Source organism: Ostrea edulis, chromosome 1 (assembly GCF_947568905.1).
Source record: "Ostrea edulis chromosome 1, xbOstEdul1.1, whole genome shotgun sequence".
Taxonomy (NCBI): domain Eukaryota; kingdom Metazoa; phylum Mollusca; class Bivalvia; order Ostreida; family Ostreidae; genus Ostrea; species Ostrea edulis.
In genome coordinates, this window is record NC_079164.1 from 27,122,098 (window position 1) to 27,143,408 (window position 21,311).

Here is a 21,311-nt window from a genome sequence, read left to right on the forward strand (position 1 = left end):
TCGTCGATATATCTAAATGTTGCGTTAAAGACAGCAACAGTAGCTTTTCTGATCCCACTTTTGATATATCCAGGAGACCGTGTTTGCATCACTTATAGGAATAATGAAATTGATCACTGTTCGTTTTCTTCACCTTTTATTTCTTCTCATGTAGAAGCTTTCAATACATTCTGCCTTATGAAATTGATCACTGTTCGTTATCTTCACCTTTCATACGAGTATAAAATATTATAGGGAATAAAATATATAAGTGTGGTACTGATATACTCAGGGGGCACATGCTTATATTATGAGACGACATCCCTGGGTCTTTTGTTATTATCTTGGTCACCCAATTTGTGTAAATATTTACCGATACAAGTTCAATAAACCAACATCATATTACAACGATAATAATTGTAAAGGTTATATGATGACGTAAACAAGTTCGTATGATACATGCTATTTATCCGTTTTAATTCGTATCTACATGTATATCGATTTCTAAACCCATATTACAGACTTTCATTCATTCTGACCATGATTTAAACGTCTCGTCGTGGACCCTAAACTGATATCCTTATTCATAATGTATTCAGGTACCCACTTGTAAATTGAAAGCAAAATGTTGTGCAACTAGCATGCTTAATCTATAAGAATACATTTATCATTTCTGAATGAAAATTATCTGCTACTGAAGTCTGTGGAATCATCATTGTTCATGGGGATTGATGTTCGTGCACTCTTGCCCACAAATTAACGTCCTCGATTTTTTAAAAACCAATTAGAGTTGTCTTTCCTAGTAACAACGTATCGCTAACCCACGAAATTACGTCCCCACGAACCAGTAAAGTTTTGCTTAACCACGAACATCCCCCATGAAATAAAATGATTCCACAGTATAATAAAGAATGTGCAAATCCAGACAATGGTAGCTCTGATAGGACAAATGATATTTGTGTCCTAAAATGTGACGATTAGATGGCTGAGGTTGCGTGCCTAGAGCACTGTTGTTTAGTTCAGTTTCTATTTCAGTTTTCGTATCTTATCTTACAATTGTATATATGCATGATTTAATTCATCTATAGTTATAGGCAAACAATGATTGGACAATGAGAAAAGAATTCAACTTCCCGGTTATTATCTGATATAAGTTAGATTCAGAGCCAGAATTAGTACTAACTAATAATTACAAATGTGATCTTCAGCTGAGAGGTATTGCATTTCGATTAAATGCACTGATTTCTACATATACTGATCATGGATCTTCTGTGGCGTGCAGCAATTCTCAATCTTGTGAGCAGTGGTCTGTCAGTCATCGGCGGAATTCTTATTTTTATCGAATACAGCATTAATTTCCAACACAATGGCATTCATTTTTGCAGTTGTTTCCCTTGCGGCGGAAGTAGGTGGCGCCTTTACCGATGGGGTCCTAGCTCAGAATAGATTCCATTAGCAAAGCAAACGAATACGTAAACATTTCATACAGTTAAAGTATTGTAGCATGCCCTCGTCATGTTGTTGTGTGCCTGGGTGCGCAAACAGGGGAGGACATCGTTTTCCAAAAGACGATGCCCTTCGGAAGCTCTGGATTATTGCTATTAAGCGTGATCAGAAGCCAGGAAAGTTGTGGCAACCTTCACCTTCCAGTGTTGTGTGTTTTCAACATTTCGAAAGTACCGACTATATCAAGGAAACAACTCACGGTAACATCGCAGTTTTTTTAAAGTCTGTTTCTTTAATATTACCAATGTTTTCTTTTTATTTGTTATTTTGTTAATTTGCAAATTACGCAATATACATCGAACGATACTATAGGAAAGCTGTAGTACCAGGAACGTGTAATCGTGTATCTGTCCCTGTCAATTAAATCATATCAATGCATTACTGAAGTAGTTAAATAATCCATAACATTGCTATGATGACATATTCTACACTTGTTTAGTCATGGATGTCCAAGGTACGAGTCTACTACAAGATGGGACAAACTTTGCAACACCCTTCAACAGCTCACAAGGAAACCAGGGAGTTAATTCATTAATTCTATTTTTACATTTAATAATATGAAATGATGTCCAACTACTATTTGAGTATCAGTGTGCGAAACTTGCTTTTGAAGAATCTACCACAATTTCAAATTTTATAGGCCCAACTGATTATTATAGGCTAACATAGAAGTATCAAGTTCTAATTGTACTCATTATTTGTATTCGCTTTTGTTTTGCAACATACTTTATCACTTAATATTGAATATGCATAGGTCATTTACAATACTGTTTATTTCTTGGTGATAATATCTAGTGTCTAATTTGTGCAAGTAGTACTAATAGGGAAATAAAATTGAACTACAGAATGCCCAAAATGTGTAAATGTCTTAAAACTGCATTAATTCTCTCTATAAACATATTAGTTCAAAATACTCGTCTCGCTACAACAGACTGTGGGGTGGGGGTGGGGGGTAATTCAAGTAGATTTTGTCTACCGTTGATTTCGCACACTGAAAAAAGTTTTTCTACTGGTTTTATACTGCAACATAAAATGTTCACACTTTGGTATGTGGGTTCGATTCCCACCCAGGGTTTACTATTGCAAACTACATTAACTTATCTGAATAATTTTATAACATGTATTACATATAAAAACAATAAATATTCAAGTTTGAACCTCGCCACCTCAAATGTTCACAAATTGCATAATGAAATATATTGAGTTTTTGTTTACTTTTTGTCAAAATTATCTGCTTTTCTTAATTGTTGGATTTCTTGTGTTAAAACAAATTCTATGTTAGTGTAGTTTGCTGTTGCTGGTGCTAAAGGAGGATATACTGCCCTGTGCCTCCACCAAAGTGTTCCTTATCAATAAAATTCATCCAATTCAAGTTGTAATTTTCATTTTAATTGTAGATTCAGATATTATAAAGTAAACTATGATCAAGAACACTACTATAAACATTATCAATTGAATGTACATTTAATGCTTAAACTTCAGAATTGTTAAGATTTCCATCCCTATAATAGGCACTACACCAAGAAAGAAACAGCTAAAAGACCATGCTGTCCCAAGTATCTTTCCATGGCGACAATGTAAGCAGTCATTCAAAGAATCTGAAGATGGCACATTGAGGTCTGGAAGGGGGTACATCAACACTGGCACAGCAGTTGAGGACATGGGCGGTGAAGCTGATGGTGCATCTTTCCTTCCAAATGAAGATTCTGTGTGTAATGTGGAGAGTGAAGTCACCATTGAGACAGATGTTCATCCTAATGCACTACTCTCCTCTTTTGCACCAAGTAACTCCAATTTCCCCCCATCATTTCCGGTGAACTCCAGCACACAGACGCCACAAAGACCCATTTTTAGTATTGAAAACTTTGTCAATGACAATGCTGGTATTATGTTTTATACTGGTCTTTCTTCATATCAAGATTTTTTATTTGTCCTGTGGACACTTGGTGAAGCTGCATACAATCTTAATTATCTATATTCTCAGGTTGATAATGTGAGTGTTCCTGATCAGTTTTTTTTAAACACTGATCAAGCTTAGACAGCATAAGATTAACTTTGAACTGAGTAGGCTTTTTAGCATTTCAGAGTCCTCTGTATCCAATATCTGGATTACATGGGTGAATTTTATGTTTCACCAGTGGAGAGAAGTTGACTTGTGGCCAGAGAGAGATCTCGTCAGGTATTATACACCAACTGACTTCAACAGGCAGTTTCCTACTACTAGGGTGATCATCGATGGGACTGAATGTCCTGTGATGAAGCCAAAACCACCCAGAGCACAGCAGAGCACCTTTTCCACCTATAAAAATAGAAACACAGTTAAAGTTTTAGCTGGAGCAACACCGGGTGGTTTAGTTTCTTACCTTTCCCCAGCATATGGGGGTTCAACTTCTGATAGGCAAATAGTTGAAAGATCAAGACTTACAACATTATGTGACAAGGGGGACAGCATAATGGCTGACAAAGGGTTTAATGTTCAAGACCTTTTTGCACCCTATGATGTTACTGTAAATATGCCTACTTTTTTTAAGAACAGAAACAGAATGTGTGGGAAAACTATTCAAAGAGACCGCAAAATTTCAAGTAAACGTGTACATATTGAACGAATTATTGGTTTGGCAAAGACTTACAAAATTCTTACTCAACCTCTAAATACAACTGAAACAAAACTTGCCTCTGAAATCATATTCAATTGTTTCATGCTTTGTAATTTCAGGCAGTGTATTATTCCAAAAAATGCTTAAGAACATGTACCAACAAGTTCACTGGTAATCTCAGTTGAGATTCCACTCAGCTGATATTTGGACTGATGCCTTCGTCAAATCGTGGAACAGCCCTTCGTAATTTATGTCTGGAAATAATTCCCCAACATCTATACATTATTGCAATTTAATTAACAATTTTTTAAGGACTTGCCTAGGTATTCCCAATTCAGTTCTCATTTCATGTGTTTCTTACCCTTGCAAAATTCAAAACTAAACAGGTTTCAAAACTTGATATGAATTTGGCAGCTATTGCATTCATTTCCAGTGTCAGACTGGAAAGCTTTGCATCAGGGTGCATTCACTGCATAGCACCTTTAAACACTGTTTTCATTATTGTCAAATAACTGCCAAATTCATATACAAATTTTGCATCATATATACATCAGCTGAGTCAAATCTCAACTAAGATTACAACAAGCGACACTTTACAGTAACCACAATGTCTGTCAGTCAGTTGACTACTACTAGTGTACCTATGTGGGAAATACTAACCTTTGAGAAGTATCATTGTTTTGATATAGTACTTGTTTGTTATTTTTTTTAACACGGAACTTTTGTATTTTGTGAGTAAGTATTTTACAGCCCTCTAGATACTGTACACGAAAAGTTTGAATTTTATGCATTCTCTTCCAATGTAATATTTCCATCAATATTCTCTGAGTAAGTATTTGATAGTTGTTATCCAAAGTGAAGCAGATATTTTAAATTTTTAGTTCTATCGATTTTAATTGTAGATTTATCTGATCCAGTACATGGAATTTGTACATAGGGTATTCCATTAGTAAATATTCTATTGCTTACTGCCTGTTCCTTTTTACTGACTTACACAACAGTTCATCCAGAAACTTTGTTTTAAAAAGTCTCCTTATCACTATTGGATGCTTTCCACAGGTCGACATACAAAACTTTCAGATTTCTGAAGTTATCAACTGAGAGACAAGAAAAATATGGATTTCATTTAAACTATATATTTAAGTCATAAGATAAGTAGGTTTGACTGCATATTCCGAATTTCAATTCAACAACGTCATCTTCATAAAATAAACATCACAATTCAAAAATGTACAAAATAAGAGAAAAGATTCACACACTATATATATATATATATATATATATATATATATATATATTTATATATTCTATAAGGGTAGCTTTGGGTACCTACAATTGCCTATGCTAAGAAATATATATACAAAAAGAAAAAACAAAATTCTGATAATGTATGCAACATTGACTCATGGTAAAATAAACAGATCACAATGGCAATTAAAGTATACTTCAAATTGATATAAACAAACAATGATAAAACTTTATTTTGTCTAATCTTCTCAAATCAAAATGTAAAATTGCTATACTGCTTGAAGTAAAACTTCTCTAGAACAGCATTCTTGAAATGTGACTGAAAAAAGTGTTCAAGTTTTTCTAACATCTGTTCTATAAAAACCTCATCCCTCTCAATTTGAAATATCCTGATATCTTGAAATGTATAAACAACAAAATCACATCTTTTCCTTTCACAACAAAACAACTGCCCCTGAACTTGATAATAATAATCATGTGTTGGGTCTAATGTAGTTTGACCATTAATAACTTTCAAATAAGGAACTGTTTGTGTTGTAACAAGTTGAGTTCTGGAAGAAAAAGGACATTTAACTTCTACAAGTTTATCTTGTTCTACAATAGAGTCTGGACTGGCTGATAAAAATGGACAGATTTTGCTAACAAAAGTTCCACAACTTCTGGTGACTTCACCCGTTACCTCAAAATATTTCTGAAGAGCAACAGACTCGTACTTCTTGCCATGAATTATGGGAGCTGATTTGATATCATGAACAATTGTAAGAGATTTTGCCAGTTTATCTTTATCTGTCCTATCTGTACATTTGCAAATTCGACCAAATTTTGAGGAATGTAATCTTTTACATCTTTCTGAGAGCCATAGTTTATTTTTTCATTGACCCAGAGTTTGTTTTTCTAAGGAACAAATTTCTGCATTGCTTATATTTGTAATAGTTTGTTCTCGAAGCCAAATGTCAGAGAGTTTTTCAAATGAATAATCATGGTCAAGGTCAACTGCATATGGGTTTGCTGGAGTAAATAACTGAGAAATAGGAAGGCGGTTAATTGGAGCATAATTAACACAAGTATTTCTAAAATAATCATTGTAACCTGTGCTTTTTCTGAATTTAGTAGGCCTGGGATCAAAATTAAAAGCATTGGTGTCTTGTCTAGCAAGTTGCAAATCTTGAGCCTTGATGGGGCTTCCAGAAAATGGCTTACATTGATGAAAAGTTTGAATTTTCTGAGTACATGTTTCTTCAGTTACAATTTCTTTTGAAGACGAAAATTTGCATATTGCTAACAGCAAAGTACACACATGTTTACAATGAGCTTTAGGTCCCATACCAGCAGCACACTCACATTGTGTTTCTACAACACAACCATCTTGATCAATGCACACATCAATCTTATAAGTCACTGAATTTTTCATTTGGGCACGACACTCACTTCTGAAGAAGAAAAAGTTATTGAAGTTTGCCAAACGAATGTACTTTAGAAATCTGTTCGAGTATAAATTCTGTGGTATAGTGTCAATTCTTTTATTTTCTTGACTAAGGAAAAACTCTACTGCCGTCATCTTCACAGTTGCACACACACAATCTTCATTCAAATCTTTGTATATGTCATGATCAGGCACACTCATTACATATTCTTCACTCTCTAACTTCTCTCTACCAAAATCTTTATTTCTATCATATGCTTCCAGTCTGAAATAAATCATACTTTATCTATTCACCGCATGCATATATCTAGCATTTAGAAAAATAAATCATTAAACATACAATTATTTAACAGACAAGTCCAGTACTCTTCCTATCAAGCTAAAGGGTTAACTCTGCTCACTAGCCAAAACTAGGATGAAGGCTAAATGTTCCCTTCCAGAAATACCCGTGCTTGTGTGACAAAGTTCTGGGGACAATCACACCTGACAGAGAAAATACCCCGAGTCCTAATGTGGGCCCCATTATGAGTTTTGATGCATGGATGATGTTGACAAATAAGTGAAATGACGATGACTTACAATTACAATGTTTAATTCCATTGTTGTCAATAAATAATGAATTATTAGTCATCGTATTTATCACTATTGATCAACAATATTCATAGGCTATCAAACACCTGCTAATCACAACAACACGCATCGCGCAGGGTAGACTACGTCTTGTAGTACTTGGGGCCTAGTACGTGATTCTGTCAATTCTAACGACTGCTCAATAAACATTTAACGGTTTCAGACATTGAATTAATTCAACAAATGTGTGAACTTATTATATTTTCGTGAAAAAAACACAAAAGAAAACAAACAAATCCATGTGTTACGATTACACCGACACACGGTATCTATAGTCGTTTTGTTGAATCATGTAAACAGTACGATTTATATCAGTAAAATTGGAACAATACCGCGATACTGTATGAATAATGAATGAAGAAAGTCCTTACCGTTCTATCAATTCTCTCTTCCTTCCTGAAACTCTTGCACCTCGCTCTCGCAATTCATTTCTAAGCTTCGGGAGATCCCATACACCATAGCTATTACCGGGTTTATCCGCCATTTTTGTGAGCTGTTGGACCCCATCAGAGCGTGCGCCCCCTGTAGTCAGGGGGAGATAACGTCGTCATTACTGTCCGCAATGAATGCCATTGACTAGCCACGATGTTCGTGTTCATGACGATTGGTGACGTTATGTATGCCGCTGGTTACATTGTGGGGAATATGAGATATCATCACCTGTATGTACATGTGGAAACCAACGCCTATGTGAATGGTACACATTGTCGGATGGATTTTGCCAGGTCTCTCTCTCTCTCTCTCTCTCTCTCTCTCTCTCTCTCTCTCTCTTGTTTTAACCATAACAAATCGGTACATGAAATGATCAAATAAATGAATGGAGTAACTGTTTACAGGTGTAGTTGTCATTATCGCTGTATCAGTCGGAGCCCTGGGTGAAGACAAAGGAGATTATGGCGTTCCATGGTGCTGGGTGCGGAACGTTACATCCAAAGGCGAAAAAATTTTGTGGATGCTTTTGGCGGGGAAATTCTGGGAAATTTTGACCTACATCATTACGTTCGTCATATTTGTCCTCTGCATGAAACATACAAGTTGTAACAGAATTAAAGTAGGTATATAAATTACAAAATGAATAAAAATAAATTGGTATATGTGGGATACATTTATTCAGTACATGTAGTTAGGGTATATGTATACTGCAACAAATCACTGTTAATTTGGATTGCCTGACGAAAGTATAGACCCGAGCACGTATGATTCAAACGCTTTTGTATAATAATATATATGTAGAAACACAGCTATTATCTAAAGTTTTGAAATTTATTCAAATCCGAATAACAACAAAATAAACATGAATTTCACAAAGTCAGGTTTTAGTATATCTGAATTCAACAATGATAAAAAAGAGAGAAGTTCATAAAGAAAAAGTTAACCTTAATTTCACCAAGAATTATGGTAGAATATTCTCAAGCAAACTCAGATATCTCAACTTTGACAGATCCTCCTACTTACATTTTAAATTAACGTGAAACAAACTAAAGAAAGTTGCAAATTCAAGTTAAAGCTCTATGACATTAATTTACAACAGTAAAATGAGTACGAGATAAGCATAACCAAATCAAAGAAATCTTATCTTAGATTTGGTGCATCAAAATGGTACTGTATAAGTTTTACATTTGATAGATTGTAAATACCAATTACCACTATGGAAGGTGAAGATAACGAACAGTGATCAATCTCATAAATCGTATAGGCAATACAAAATAGAGAGTTGGGCAAACACGGACCCCTAGATATACAAGAAGTGGGATCAGGTGCCTAGGAGGAGTAAATATCCCCTGTCGAACGGTCACACCCGTTGTGAGCCCTATATCTTGATCAGGTAAACGGAGTTATCCGAAGTCAAAATCAGTGTGACAAGAACGGCCTAACAATTCGTATGAAACAGCATTTGACCAAATGATAGGTTGTATTGGCAAACTAATTAGAAAAGAGATGTCAAAGTTGAGAATTGCTAACACGTGTGAATATGCGCTTCCTCGAGATCAAACATGAAATAAAACACTTAATTTTCAATAATGGATTTGTAAACACTTAATGCAAAAAGTAAAGAAAGTTCACAATGATAAAATCACAATTTTAAATGATTTATCATATATAAACCCTATATGAAACACATGTACATGCCAGTTGATTTTAGGGAGAATTTGAAGCATTTCGAATATTTCAATACTTTACAGTAGTATTCACATTTCAAAAATGACAAACATTTGATGTACCAGTTTTATTTATTGCTGGTTGGGGCGCTCGCTTCGCAAAAAGATATTTCCAAGCAAAGATGTTTTCCGAGATTGGTATACAATTACGCTTGTATTGATTAACTGTTTTACAGTAAGAAGAAATGGAGACACGGCATAAAAGTGTACATTACTTATTATGCCAAATACCACAACCTCCATATCTTCATACTGATTAGATATGATTGTTTTGAATCTGTCGGTCACTTACTTTAAAAGGAATCCCTGTTTTACATTTTAGGCAGATAAGGAACATGTAGATGACCAGTCATTGAGGATCCAGAGATTTCCCTATGCGTGTATAATTTTGTTGAGCGTCCGTTGCTTCGGCACAGTCCGTTTTTTCTTGTATGTGTTTGATGCGCAAGTTAGCGATACATCACATGAATGGTTGTTGAATTTACAAAGTATTGGATATGGCAGTTTGGCGTTTGTGAATTTTGTATTCTATTTGTTCACTAACCCCCCTGTCGTACGAGAATATTGGGGGCGAATCCGATGCTGCAAAAGGGAAAGGTCTGGTTCACTAATTAATCCTAATATAATAGAGGATAATTCAAAATGATTAGTTATATCATAAAAATAGACATATGAAAATTATTAGAATTGAATAGAAAGTAAAAGAAATAAAGGAATTCAACTCTCAACTTTCAGCTATGGTAACAAAACCACAAACGTAATATTGTACCTGAATATATAGTATATCGATAAAAATTCAGCTGGTTACCCGCATGAACCTGAACTTTTGTTCAGAAGTAGAGGCTATTGCTGTTTTCCAAAAATAAACTGTTACGTGATATTCAACCGACGTCATGGGAAATTATCATAAGGATAATTTACGGTAATTTATGGTATCTCAGTCATAGTTAACATATAAGTAGTATCGTTTCGGTGTTTAACCGTAACAAGTGTAATGATACCTGTGAATTTGAGGTGTAATTTCACCCCATTATTATAGTGCATTTCAGTATGGAAGCCCTTACCTAGTTGCGTGGTGCATCATTCGGAAGATTAACTAAAGTTTCACTGTAGTATGTACATGGTGGCGTCACAAAATGAGTTATTATAGTCATTTTTTGAAATTTGGATTCAAAACAGCTGGAATTGTAAATGCAGATTTTTTTTTTTCAAAATGGTAAATGTAGAGCACAGCCTGTAATTTGAAATTTTACATTGAATGGTATTTGTTGTGTAATACATTGCACTTGATTCACACTTGTAACCTAGACAGGATCCTTTACGTTCTATTTTTAGAATTGTTTGTCAGAGTTGAATAGAAAGATGGCATACCACTTCTTTTGCCATAACGCCGTACGTTATAGAAAGGAAAGACTGAAATTTTCGGGTATCAAGAGCCCGTTAAGCACCCCCTGGAATTACATTTGGACTGGGGATTGATTGAATTTAATATTCGATTTGTGATAGTTTATATTCTCGGGCGGTAATCCGCATCGGACACTGTTTTTGTGAACTTTGGTTAAACGTACATGTATTGTAAGTTATTGGTTATATCAATTTATTTGTCTATAAATAATTGTAAATAAATTGGTAAATCTTTGAATTCTTTGTGCAGAGAATAAAAGTGTATTCTGATTCATCACGAAATTGTGGGCTCGTCCGGGATAAAGAGTTATTGTATTTTACAAGATATGTATCTATTTCATTTGTTGGATTCCATAATCAACAGAAATGAGGCATATAGGGCTGACGACGTGTGTGACCGGTCGTCAAGGGATGCTTACTCCTCCTAGGCACTTGATCCCACCTCTGGTGTGTTCAGGGGTCCATGTTTGCCCAACTATCTATTTTGTATTGCTTATAGGAGTTGTGAGATTGATCACTGTTCGTTATCATCCCCTTTCATATTCAGCCACACATTTTCTTGTATCGCTGAACTTTCAGGTATGTAATGCCTTGACGAAAAGATAAGTTGATTAGATTAACTGGGCATTTCGGGTTATATATTAAAACTTTTACGAAAAACAAGGGATTGCCAAAAACGTTTTGCAGAAAGAAATTTTCAAAACATACGATTTTCCAAAACAAATGAGTGAACTTGCTAAAATAACTACAGAACAGACCTACCAGGACTGAATGTAGCTGCTAAATTATTCAGCTAGTTCCGAAATATTTTCGACACGTTGAGGAAATCGCAGAAAATTTGAAATGGTCTCGATATATTTGGTCCACTGTGTTACAAAGTGCATTGATTGGCAAAAAGCCTGAGGTATTCTCAGCGTTGGTCATATCTGATAGTTCAGGTTATGCCAAGGTCAAGGCCACGATCTTAAAAGCTTATGAATTAGTGCCGGACGTGTAAAGAAAAATTCAGAAAGTACAAAATATATTGTAAAGACCATAATTAAGACCCTTACATGTACCAAGCTTTTCAGTAAAGGATAAAGTCCGGAAACTGTCCATTCTCTGAAAGAAAAAACAGTTTGAGGCCCGAAGGGCATAGCGTCTATCTTTCATCTAAAAAATGACGTTACAATATTTTGCAAGAAGAACTCAAAAAAAAAAAAAAAATTAAAAAAAAAAAAAAAAAAAAAAATAAAATAAAAATCTGTAGTATTAATTATGAGTTATCTATAGCCGCAGCGCTTTGAAATTGAAGTCATTTTGACGTTTTAGCCCTTTATAAAATGTTTGTCTGGAGGACAATATATTAAACTGGTACCCCGCTGATTGGTGGCTGCGCATAAACATAAGGGATGCGACGTCAACTGGGTACCAATTTAGGCAAATGAGAACAGGGAATTAGTTAGTAATTACTATCGTATTCAATGTGATTGTAAACATTCTGAAGAACTTTTTGTGATTTTCTAGATATGATCTTTAATTTCGCCACCATTTTGGAACATTAAAATTTTTACCAATATCTTAGACCCTATACCTTAATTAACAAACTGTCCTAGGTGATGTTTGTGTCTTTTCTATTACTATGTAACACACTTGACAGTAGCGGATTTATAGGGGGCGAGCCGGCGCGCCCAACCCCCTAAAATCTTCAAATTTAAGTTAAATCGAAAATGTACTAAACGATAAAAGAAGCAATATTTTCTTCCACTCCCGGAGAAATGAATGACAAAATCTTTTGATTTCTTGAATTACTTTAAACTGTGGGTCATTTGATTAATTTCACCTTATTAAAATGATGGAAAATAGTACAAATGACTAAATAGGAGATATATTTCAAGCCTCATAAAATCTGTAAAATCCAGGAGCCCCACCAAGGCTTCGTCCTGGACCCACTGCCTCATAAAGTGGCGCCCCCGTAACCGCAATTCCTGGATCCGCCCCTGCTTGATAGTCTGGAGACTGAGTGGCATTTCAAAACAAAACAACAAAAGGGCAACGATAACTCGTTTAATTTCTGATTACTTCCCATGTTAACTGTCATGAATGAAGATGTCCTCACCCGATGGAGAAAGTATATTTCTAACTCAATCAAAATACAGAGATCCAGAGGAAAAAGTCAACACAGATGAAATTTTGAGTGGCATACTAGATATGGAAAAAGAAAGTAGCAGACCACATTCAACATTTGATCTAAACCTGGATCTGAGGATCGTGGAAAGATGTTAAGATTCATGAATAGGTTATGGCCCCTGTCTTAAAAATGATTCCGTTTGCAGTATATTTAGTGAGATGAACATCAAACGATGCGTTATTCTCATTTGAATTTTAATCCAAAAAGAGGATATGTTGTTCAATAGATTTTCATACATTTCATGGATTGCATCTATCATGGCCAAATTTAATGTACAAACTATGTGAAAAGGATGAAACGTTTTGATTATTGTTAAAGAAAACTTCTTGATGTGCATGTTGTGAAATTATCATGCATCAGGATATTTGTCATTTCGCATTGGATATTTCTCATATCAAAGGATGATATATGTTTGAAACTTACAAATGTTTGATATTTATGTGCAAATGTGTATTAAATTGAAAATTTGCTTCATCATTACTGTTGACTTCCAGGAAAATATGCATTTTATGTAGATGTATTTTACATGCTTTCAACATTTAAAATCTGTAAATTAAGTTACCTGTAATAGTACATTTAAAAGTTGAAAAAAGTCCATTAAGTTAATAATCGACAGTTTTGTCAACTTAATGTACAATTACAGGTGCTGTCAAATAACCAAATATATTGTGCTATATAATGTACAAAATCACAAAAGATTACGTAACAAAAATGTTTTAAGTTTTATAGGAGTGCTAAGGTTAGTCATTCAGTTTAAAATTCGAATTTTGTGTAGGCGTTCTTTCAACAGGTCTACAGTTTATCATCTTGAGTATCAGGAGGCTCTTGAACGTTTTCCTCAAATCCTTAAAACTATGATAAAGACCAATTGTTACCAGTATGATAAAGACTGAGATGAAGGGCTACACCGTGTTTTAATTTCTGCACGATAAACAGTTCAGGAGTATCTTGGATTCAGTCCCTTTGAACTAGTGTTTGGTCATACGGAAAGAGATCTTTTGAAATTATTGAAGGAAAAGTGGCGGACTGAATACTTTTTTATATACAAATTTATTGAGGTATCCCTTCTTGGGTAACTTTATCATATATTTTTTCGCTTAGTTTGCAGGTATTCTTTAATGTTTCATATCTTCTCAAACAGAGAAAGCAGAATCTCCACTGTCGTTTTTATGTTTGCCTTGAGGGCCTCCAATTGGATTCAATGCGGGCTGCTCTTCACCTCCTTGATTTAATGTACTATTTCTTCCGTTGCTGGATCATCACAGTGTATATCTAGATTTCTATAGCCTCGGAGGCGACTCAAGGGTTGCTTAAAGCTGATATGTTTAGCAGTTCTTCAAAATGTTGAACTCATGATTTTAATTATTGCTCAGAGTCAGTAATAGTCTTCCATTTTAGTTTCTTATGTATCTTTCCGATCGTCTGTATGTGTCTTCTAGATCGTCTGTATGTGTCTTCTAGATCGTCTGTATGTGTCTTCTAGCTTCCTGGTCGTGCGATATAATTCTTTCACGCCACAGGATGCTTATTTTATCATGTTATCTAAGTGCTCGTATTGCCCTTTGTTCTCTTTCTTAAAACTATGCCAAACTACCTTGTGTGCTTCAATAACTCCGCATGCACTGCAGTTTTGCTCGCTCTTGTCTAGCATTCATTAACTGCTTCTTTCTTGTGTGTCCTTGTCTGGAATTTCTGTAGAGTATCCACTGATATCCAACTCTTTCTGTTGACTCTTTATTGGAGCCAGTAATTCTTAGGTGTTGTTTTGATCGTATTTCCTGTCTATGACCATAGACTGTGGACATCAATTCCTTCACTCACTAACACATGCACAACTTGGAACCTGTTCTTCGGTGTTAATGTGTAGAATGTTTGTGTCTACTAGTCTTTCAGAAATCTCGAATTGAAGTTCTATCTGTCTGATGTCTCCACAGGGTTAATCTTCGACTTCAATTTCATCCTAGAAGTCACAAGGTAGTGGTATATTGCCAAAACTGTTCCCTTTCAAACTCGCGTGTCCTGAAACGATCTTCAGAATTTCTTGGATATCCACACGTTGTCAATGTGGTTCCCCGTAGTGTTGTCTGGTGACACCCACGTTGCTTTGAATTTTCTCTTGTGTGAGGTAAATCTTGTTTCCTCTGACATTATATCTCTTAACTGATTCGATACGCAAGAGCTTGTTCTGCTTATGATCAGTTTTTAAATCGAAAAAGGCCACTGACAAAGAAGTTGATGGTGCAGTGGTTCCAAGAAAGGTGAAGATAACGAACAGCAATGAATCTCATAACTCCAATAATAAGCAATACAAAATAGATAGTTGGGCAAACACGGACCCCTGAACACAACATTCTCGTTTGAAGTCATCATGTCGCAAATTCTATGGTCGTTATAAAGATCTAGGTTGCCAATACAACCTATCATTGCGTCACATGTTGTCTGATGTGTTTCATACCGGTTGTTAGGCCGTTCTTGGCATAACCGATTTTGACTACGGATAACTCCGTTTACCTGATCAAGATATAGGACTCACGGCGGGTGTGACTGGTCGGCGGGGGATGCTTACTCCTCCTTGGCACTTGTTCCCACCTTTGGTATATGCAGGAGTCCGTGTTTGCCCAACTCTCTATTTTGTATAATTGCTTAAAGGAGTTATGAGATTGATCACTGTTCGTTATCTTCATCTTTCATCCTTATCTATATCCATGCTTTTTCATGCTGCACAGTTTCACCACAGCTCTGTTTTTGCTGATTAAGGATCATGAAATATTGTTTTTCAAATAATATGTTTTATATGATCATTTTTAACACTTGCCAAATTTGTCTACTCGTGACTATATGCTATGCATACATGTATCATGTTATGAAGTCTGTGTTATGTAATCATCTTGTTAATTTCTAATTGATCACAAGTGAAGGACATGTATCTATTTACACGTTATGTCATCAGTAATCACAACCAATCATTTTAGCTGATTCAAAGGTATATTTTTATCCACCCTCATCAGCAGCCACTGAAATTATGATTAAGTGTCACGTGATCATGTCTTGGTTTGTAGCTGTCCAAGTGAAAGGAAGCATTAATTTTTATGTGATTATAGAGGAATATTTTCCCTCCACCACCCCAATCTTACCACCTTCATCAAAATGTAATGTGTGCCATTTCATCTTACTGTTTATCAGCTTTTACGGATTATTTTGTAACTGATACTATATCTGTGTTGTGTGGCAAAATTTTTAAGATGTCACCTTACTTTTCTATTTTATTATGTTTGTATTTGGCAAAACTTTTAAGGTGCCACCTTATTTTTCTATTTTATTATGTTTGTATTTATCAAGATTTTTAAAAATTAGGGAGATCCCAATGTCATTCTTGTTTAGGTTGTCTGAGTTGTAGTTTTAATACTCGGGGATCTCCCTATTATAGGGGTTGTAAATAAGTTGTCAACTTCTTCAATCGTCATTAATAAATGGCAATTTTCAACCAACAATATGTATTCTATTGTTAATTGCTAAGAGAAATAACCAAGCTGCGGGACATGAGAAAACCGGTTTCATCGAATAGTATTTTATATTTTTATAAAAATGGAGAGCATAAATTAAATTAACACTAGTGTAGTGATGGAAAAGGTCCTTTATTGAAAATGATGAAAAATATATAAACTATAATGGGGGATAACATTAACAGATAATCACACAATGCGAAATGGTATTTCAATATGCTGATCCCATAAAATTACAGATGTACAATATACATATATACATGTATGTATATGCACAACATTACAAACTACATAAACTATACAGCAAAAAGATGACACATAAAAATAAATATGCCGATTCATGTACCCACTTGTAAATTGAGATCAAAGTGTTGTGCAACTAACTTCGCGTATACTTAATCTGTAAGAATGTGTACACCATTTCTGAATGAAATGTATCTACTGTTACTAAAGGATGTTGAAATCCAGACAATGGTAGCTCTAATAGGTCAAATGATATCTGCATCTTTAAAATGTGATGATTAGATGACTGTGGTTGCGTGCCTTGAGCGCTGTTGTTAATTACAGCTACATTGTACAATGTACTACTTTAATTTTCATATCTTATCTTCTGACTTTATACATGCATAATTTTAATCGATCTGCAACTGCGCCATGATTGGATAACGAGAAAAGGATTCAACTTCCCGATTACTATCTGATAAATTCAGAGCTAAATCTAATACTGTGATCTTCAGCTGGGATACACGATATCTCAATTAAATGCAATAAGATTTACTAAACATGCATTGTCTGTTGCGTGCAACAATTATCACCTTTGTGAGCAGTGGGCTATCGGTCATCAGCGGAATTCTTATATTCATTGAATACAGCCTAAACTCTCACCATGATCGACTAGCCACGATGTTCGTGTTCATGACGATAGGTGATTTTATGTATGCCGTTGGTTACATTGTGGGGGATATGCGGTACTATGACCTGTACGAGGAAATTGACAATGTGACCAGTACTAACTGCAGTATAGTGTCAGATGATGCCAGCAATGACCTGCTTTGCAAGGGTCAAAGCTTTGTTACGACGTACGGAAGTCTGGTGTCGTTTGCTTGGACCTGTAATTTACTGATCACGTTATATCTATACTACAGAGGTCATGACAGACCATCACGGTTAAGGGAGGGGATTTTGCACTTTGTCGGATGGATTTTACCAGGTATCTCTCTTTCTTTCTCTCTATCAGTATGTATATATCTCTCTCTTGTTTCAATCACAATACATGAGATGTTCACCATTTACAGGTATAATTGTCATTAGCGCGGTATCAGCCGGAGCTCTGGGTGAAGATAGTGCGGAATACAGCGGACCTTGGTGCTGGGTGCGGGACTTTCCATCCAAAGGCGAAAGAATTCTGTGGATGCTTTTTGCGGGGAAATTCTGGGAAATTTTGACCTACATCATTACGTTCGTTATGTTTGTACTCTGCATGAAACTTACAAGTTGTGGCAGAATTAAAGTACGTATATATATATATAAAATGAATAAAAATAAATTGGTATATATGGGACACATTTATTCAGTACATGTAGTTAGGGTATATGTATACTGCGGCAAATCACTGTTAATTTGGATTGCCTGACGAAAGTATAGACCCGAACGCGCATGATCTTAGGGAGAATTTGAAGCATTTCAATGCTTTAAAATAGTATTCACATTGCAAAAATGACAAACATTTGATGTACCAGTTTTATTTATTGCTGGTTAGGGCGCTCGCTTCCCAGAAGATGTTACCAATCAAAGACGTTTTGTGAGAATGGAAGATAATGAAGATGTAGATGACCAGTCACAGAACAGAGTGAGTATAAATCATAAATCAATACAAGATACTGTAAACCAACTTTGATTCGCGTCTACTTTATTTCGCGATTAACCTGGGGTAAACGGGTTTGTGGCGAATAACTTTCTCGATCGAGTCTTTTTCATTACAGATTTCAGACATTCAAGGACTGGTTCACGACGAGAATTATTCGTGATTATGAGATTCTCACTAATCTCGCGAAATTTTCTCGCACGCGAATAAAGGTTGGTTTACAGGAAGTGGGTATACGTTAGGTATATTTATTCTGTAGTTAGAACTTAAGGGCATATGTCTCATGCAGCCTATTGCTGTTGATTTTATTTGGGATGTCTGGTGTGTGTATATCGACCTAAGCAAGCATTGCCCACATTATTTTGTTCAATTATAAACAATATTTGAGGGAAAATATGCAGCATTTTGATACTTAAATATTCACATTGCAGACATTATAAACATTTGATGTACCTGTTTTATCTATTACTGGCCCTCGCTTCACAAGAGATGTTTCAAAGCAAAAATGTTTTTCGAGAATGGTATTAATGCAATCATGCAATTACACTTGTTCAAATCAAAACTTGTATTAATTGAATGTTTAACTGTAAGACGAAATGCAGACAAGACATAAAAGTGACCATAACCTCAATATCTTTATTTTTGTACATGTTGTTTATTGGTAAGATTTTACAAACCCCTACATTCCAACCTAACCAGTGGATATGGAGTATTTTATAGGTAAAACAATATGACAATAACCTCAATATCTCAGTACATATTGATTGTAAAGGATTGTTCTGAACCTGTCGTTCACTTGCTTTAAAATGATTCCTCGTTTTTCATTTTAGGAAGATCAGAAACATTATGAAGATCAGTCGTTAATGATGTGGAGATTTTGCTTTGCGTGGATAATTTTGGTGGTCACTCGTTGCTTCGGCACAACCCGTTTCTTCTTGTATGTGTTTGATGTACAAGTTAGCGATAAGGCAAATGAATGGCTGTTGAATCTACAAAGTTTTGGAGATGGCAGTTTGGCGTTTGTGAATTTTGTATTCTATCTGATCACTAACCCCGCTGTCGTACGAAAGTATTGGAAGCAAATCAGGGCCCGGAGCGGAAATGATGAAATGTCAAATAATGAAAATTTAAATGTAAATGAATAAACAAACATTAAAAAAGAAATAAAGCAATTAAACTTTTAGCTAGAGTAACAAAACCACAAATATAAACGGATGCCCGCATTATAACCTTGAACGAATTTAAAATTATGTAAATAAAACCTATGCTGATAAATGCATGAAGCTTAAATCTTTCTCTGGATTACAATGTGTAAATATTAGTAGACTATTAGGTGGGAAAGTTTATCGAGGATAATGCGTACGATATCGTAGAATACAGTAATAAAACTATTGTATCTAAAACCGACAGTATATGTCGAAATAGTAAATTTACTGGCCTAAAAATCGTGGGTGGCCAAGAGAAAGTGAAAATTATCTAAAAAGACTTGCATGTATAAGAATATCTACGGATTTCACCATTTCTACAAGTTTTGAAAATCAGTAGAATGCTTTATTGTTTCAAAATATACATAACAAGACTTTTTAACATGAGTCATTTTTGCAATTGGTCATGGGAATTAAAAGAATCGTAGTTTTCATTTTTTGCTAAGAAAATCTATAGGGGGTGCATCATTATAAGAATAACATAATTTTCACAGTAGTACATGTATGTACATTATGCAATCACAAAATGAGTCATAATTGCTATTTTGTGAAACAGCTGAATTTATCAAGGTGATATATTCCAAAATGGTATGAAGAACAAAACCTGGAAATTAAAGTTTTCATTTGATTTAGCTTATTGATAGTACTGTTATCATTGATATATGATTTAGTTTTTGTTAGGTATATGCAAGGTGAAGATAACGAACAGTGATCAATCTCATAACTCCTACAAGCAATACAAAATAGATAGTTGGGCAAACACGGACCCCATGACACACCAGAGGTGGGATCAGGTGCCTAGGAGGAGTAATCATCCCCTGTTGACCGGTCACACCCGCTGTGTGCCCTATATCCTGATCAGGTAAACGGAGTTATCCGCAGTCAAAATCAGTATGCCAAGAACGGCTTAACAATCGGTATGAAACACGTGAGACAGCATTTGACCAAATGATAGGTTGTATTGACGAACTAGATCGTTATAATATATATGTATCATTATGACGTCACAAAATGAGTCATAATTGCTATTTTGTGAAACAGATGAATTTGTAAAGGTGATAATTTCCAAAATGGTATGAAGAACAAAAGCTGGAATTTAAATTTTGCATATAATTTAGCTTTTTTGATAGAACTGTTATCATTGATATCTGATTTAGTTTTTGTCAGTTATATGTATCAATAGATAGCATTTTCTTTAAAAATCTTAAGCTTTACACATATGCACATGAGCCGTTATTCCATAAATTAATTCATTTAAAGAAATGCTTTTATTTTAGGTACTAATAAAAGTATGAAGTCTCCACTTTTTATCTACATGTGTGCTAAAAATTAGACACAGACAAGTTGTGTCTTTTATTATGGAGTTAAAGTTATGCATAATGGGAAAACCCAGGTTTGGAATTCATTAAAGGGGCACAGACACGATTGATCTGAAAATTTTATTTTTCCATTTTTTAACGAAAGTATTTCTAATGGTCAACTAAACTTTTTATAGGTTACAAGTAAGTTACAGCACTCACAATTCTTTGTTATGTAAACAAGGCTCGTGCCATGTTTTTATTAGCTTTTCTGAGCCGAAGGCTCAAAGAGCTAATCATATGGCCATATGTCTGGCGTGCGGTG

General features: G+C 35.0%; 1 protein-coding gene and 1 pseudogene across 1 annotated transcript; both read left to right on the forward strand.

The window, feature by feature from the left end:
• The first annotated feature begins 2,874 nt into the window (after positions 1-2,874).
• On the forward strand, positions 2,875-4,784 carry LOC130052152 (uncharacterized; annotated as a pseudogene).
• A 12,533-nt stretch (positions 4,785-17,317) lies between these two features.
• Positions 17,318-20,917, forward strand: LOC130052292 (G-protein coupled receptor 157-like). Its single transcript, XM_056156806.1, has 4 exons — positions 17,318-17,829; positions 17,915-18,129; positions 18,379-18,468; positions 19,314-20,917. The coding sequence occupies exons 1-4, from the start codon at positions 17,403-17,405 to the stop codon at positions 19,626-19,628; spliced, it is 1,047 nt and encodes a 348-aa protein (XP_056012781.1). The 5' UTR covers positions 17,318-17,402; the 3' UTR covers positions 19,629-20,917.
• The last annotated feature ends 394 nt before the right edge of the window (positions 20,918-21,311 follow it).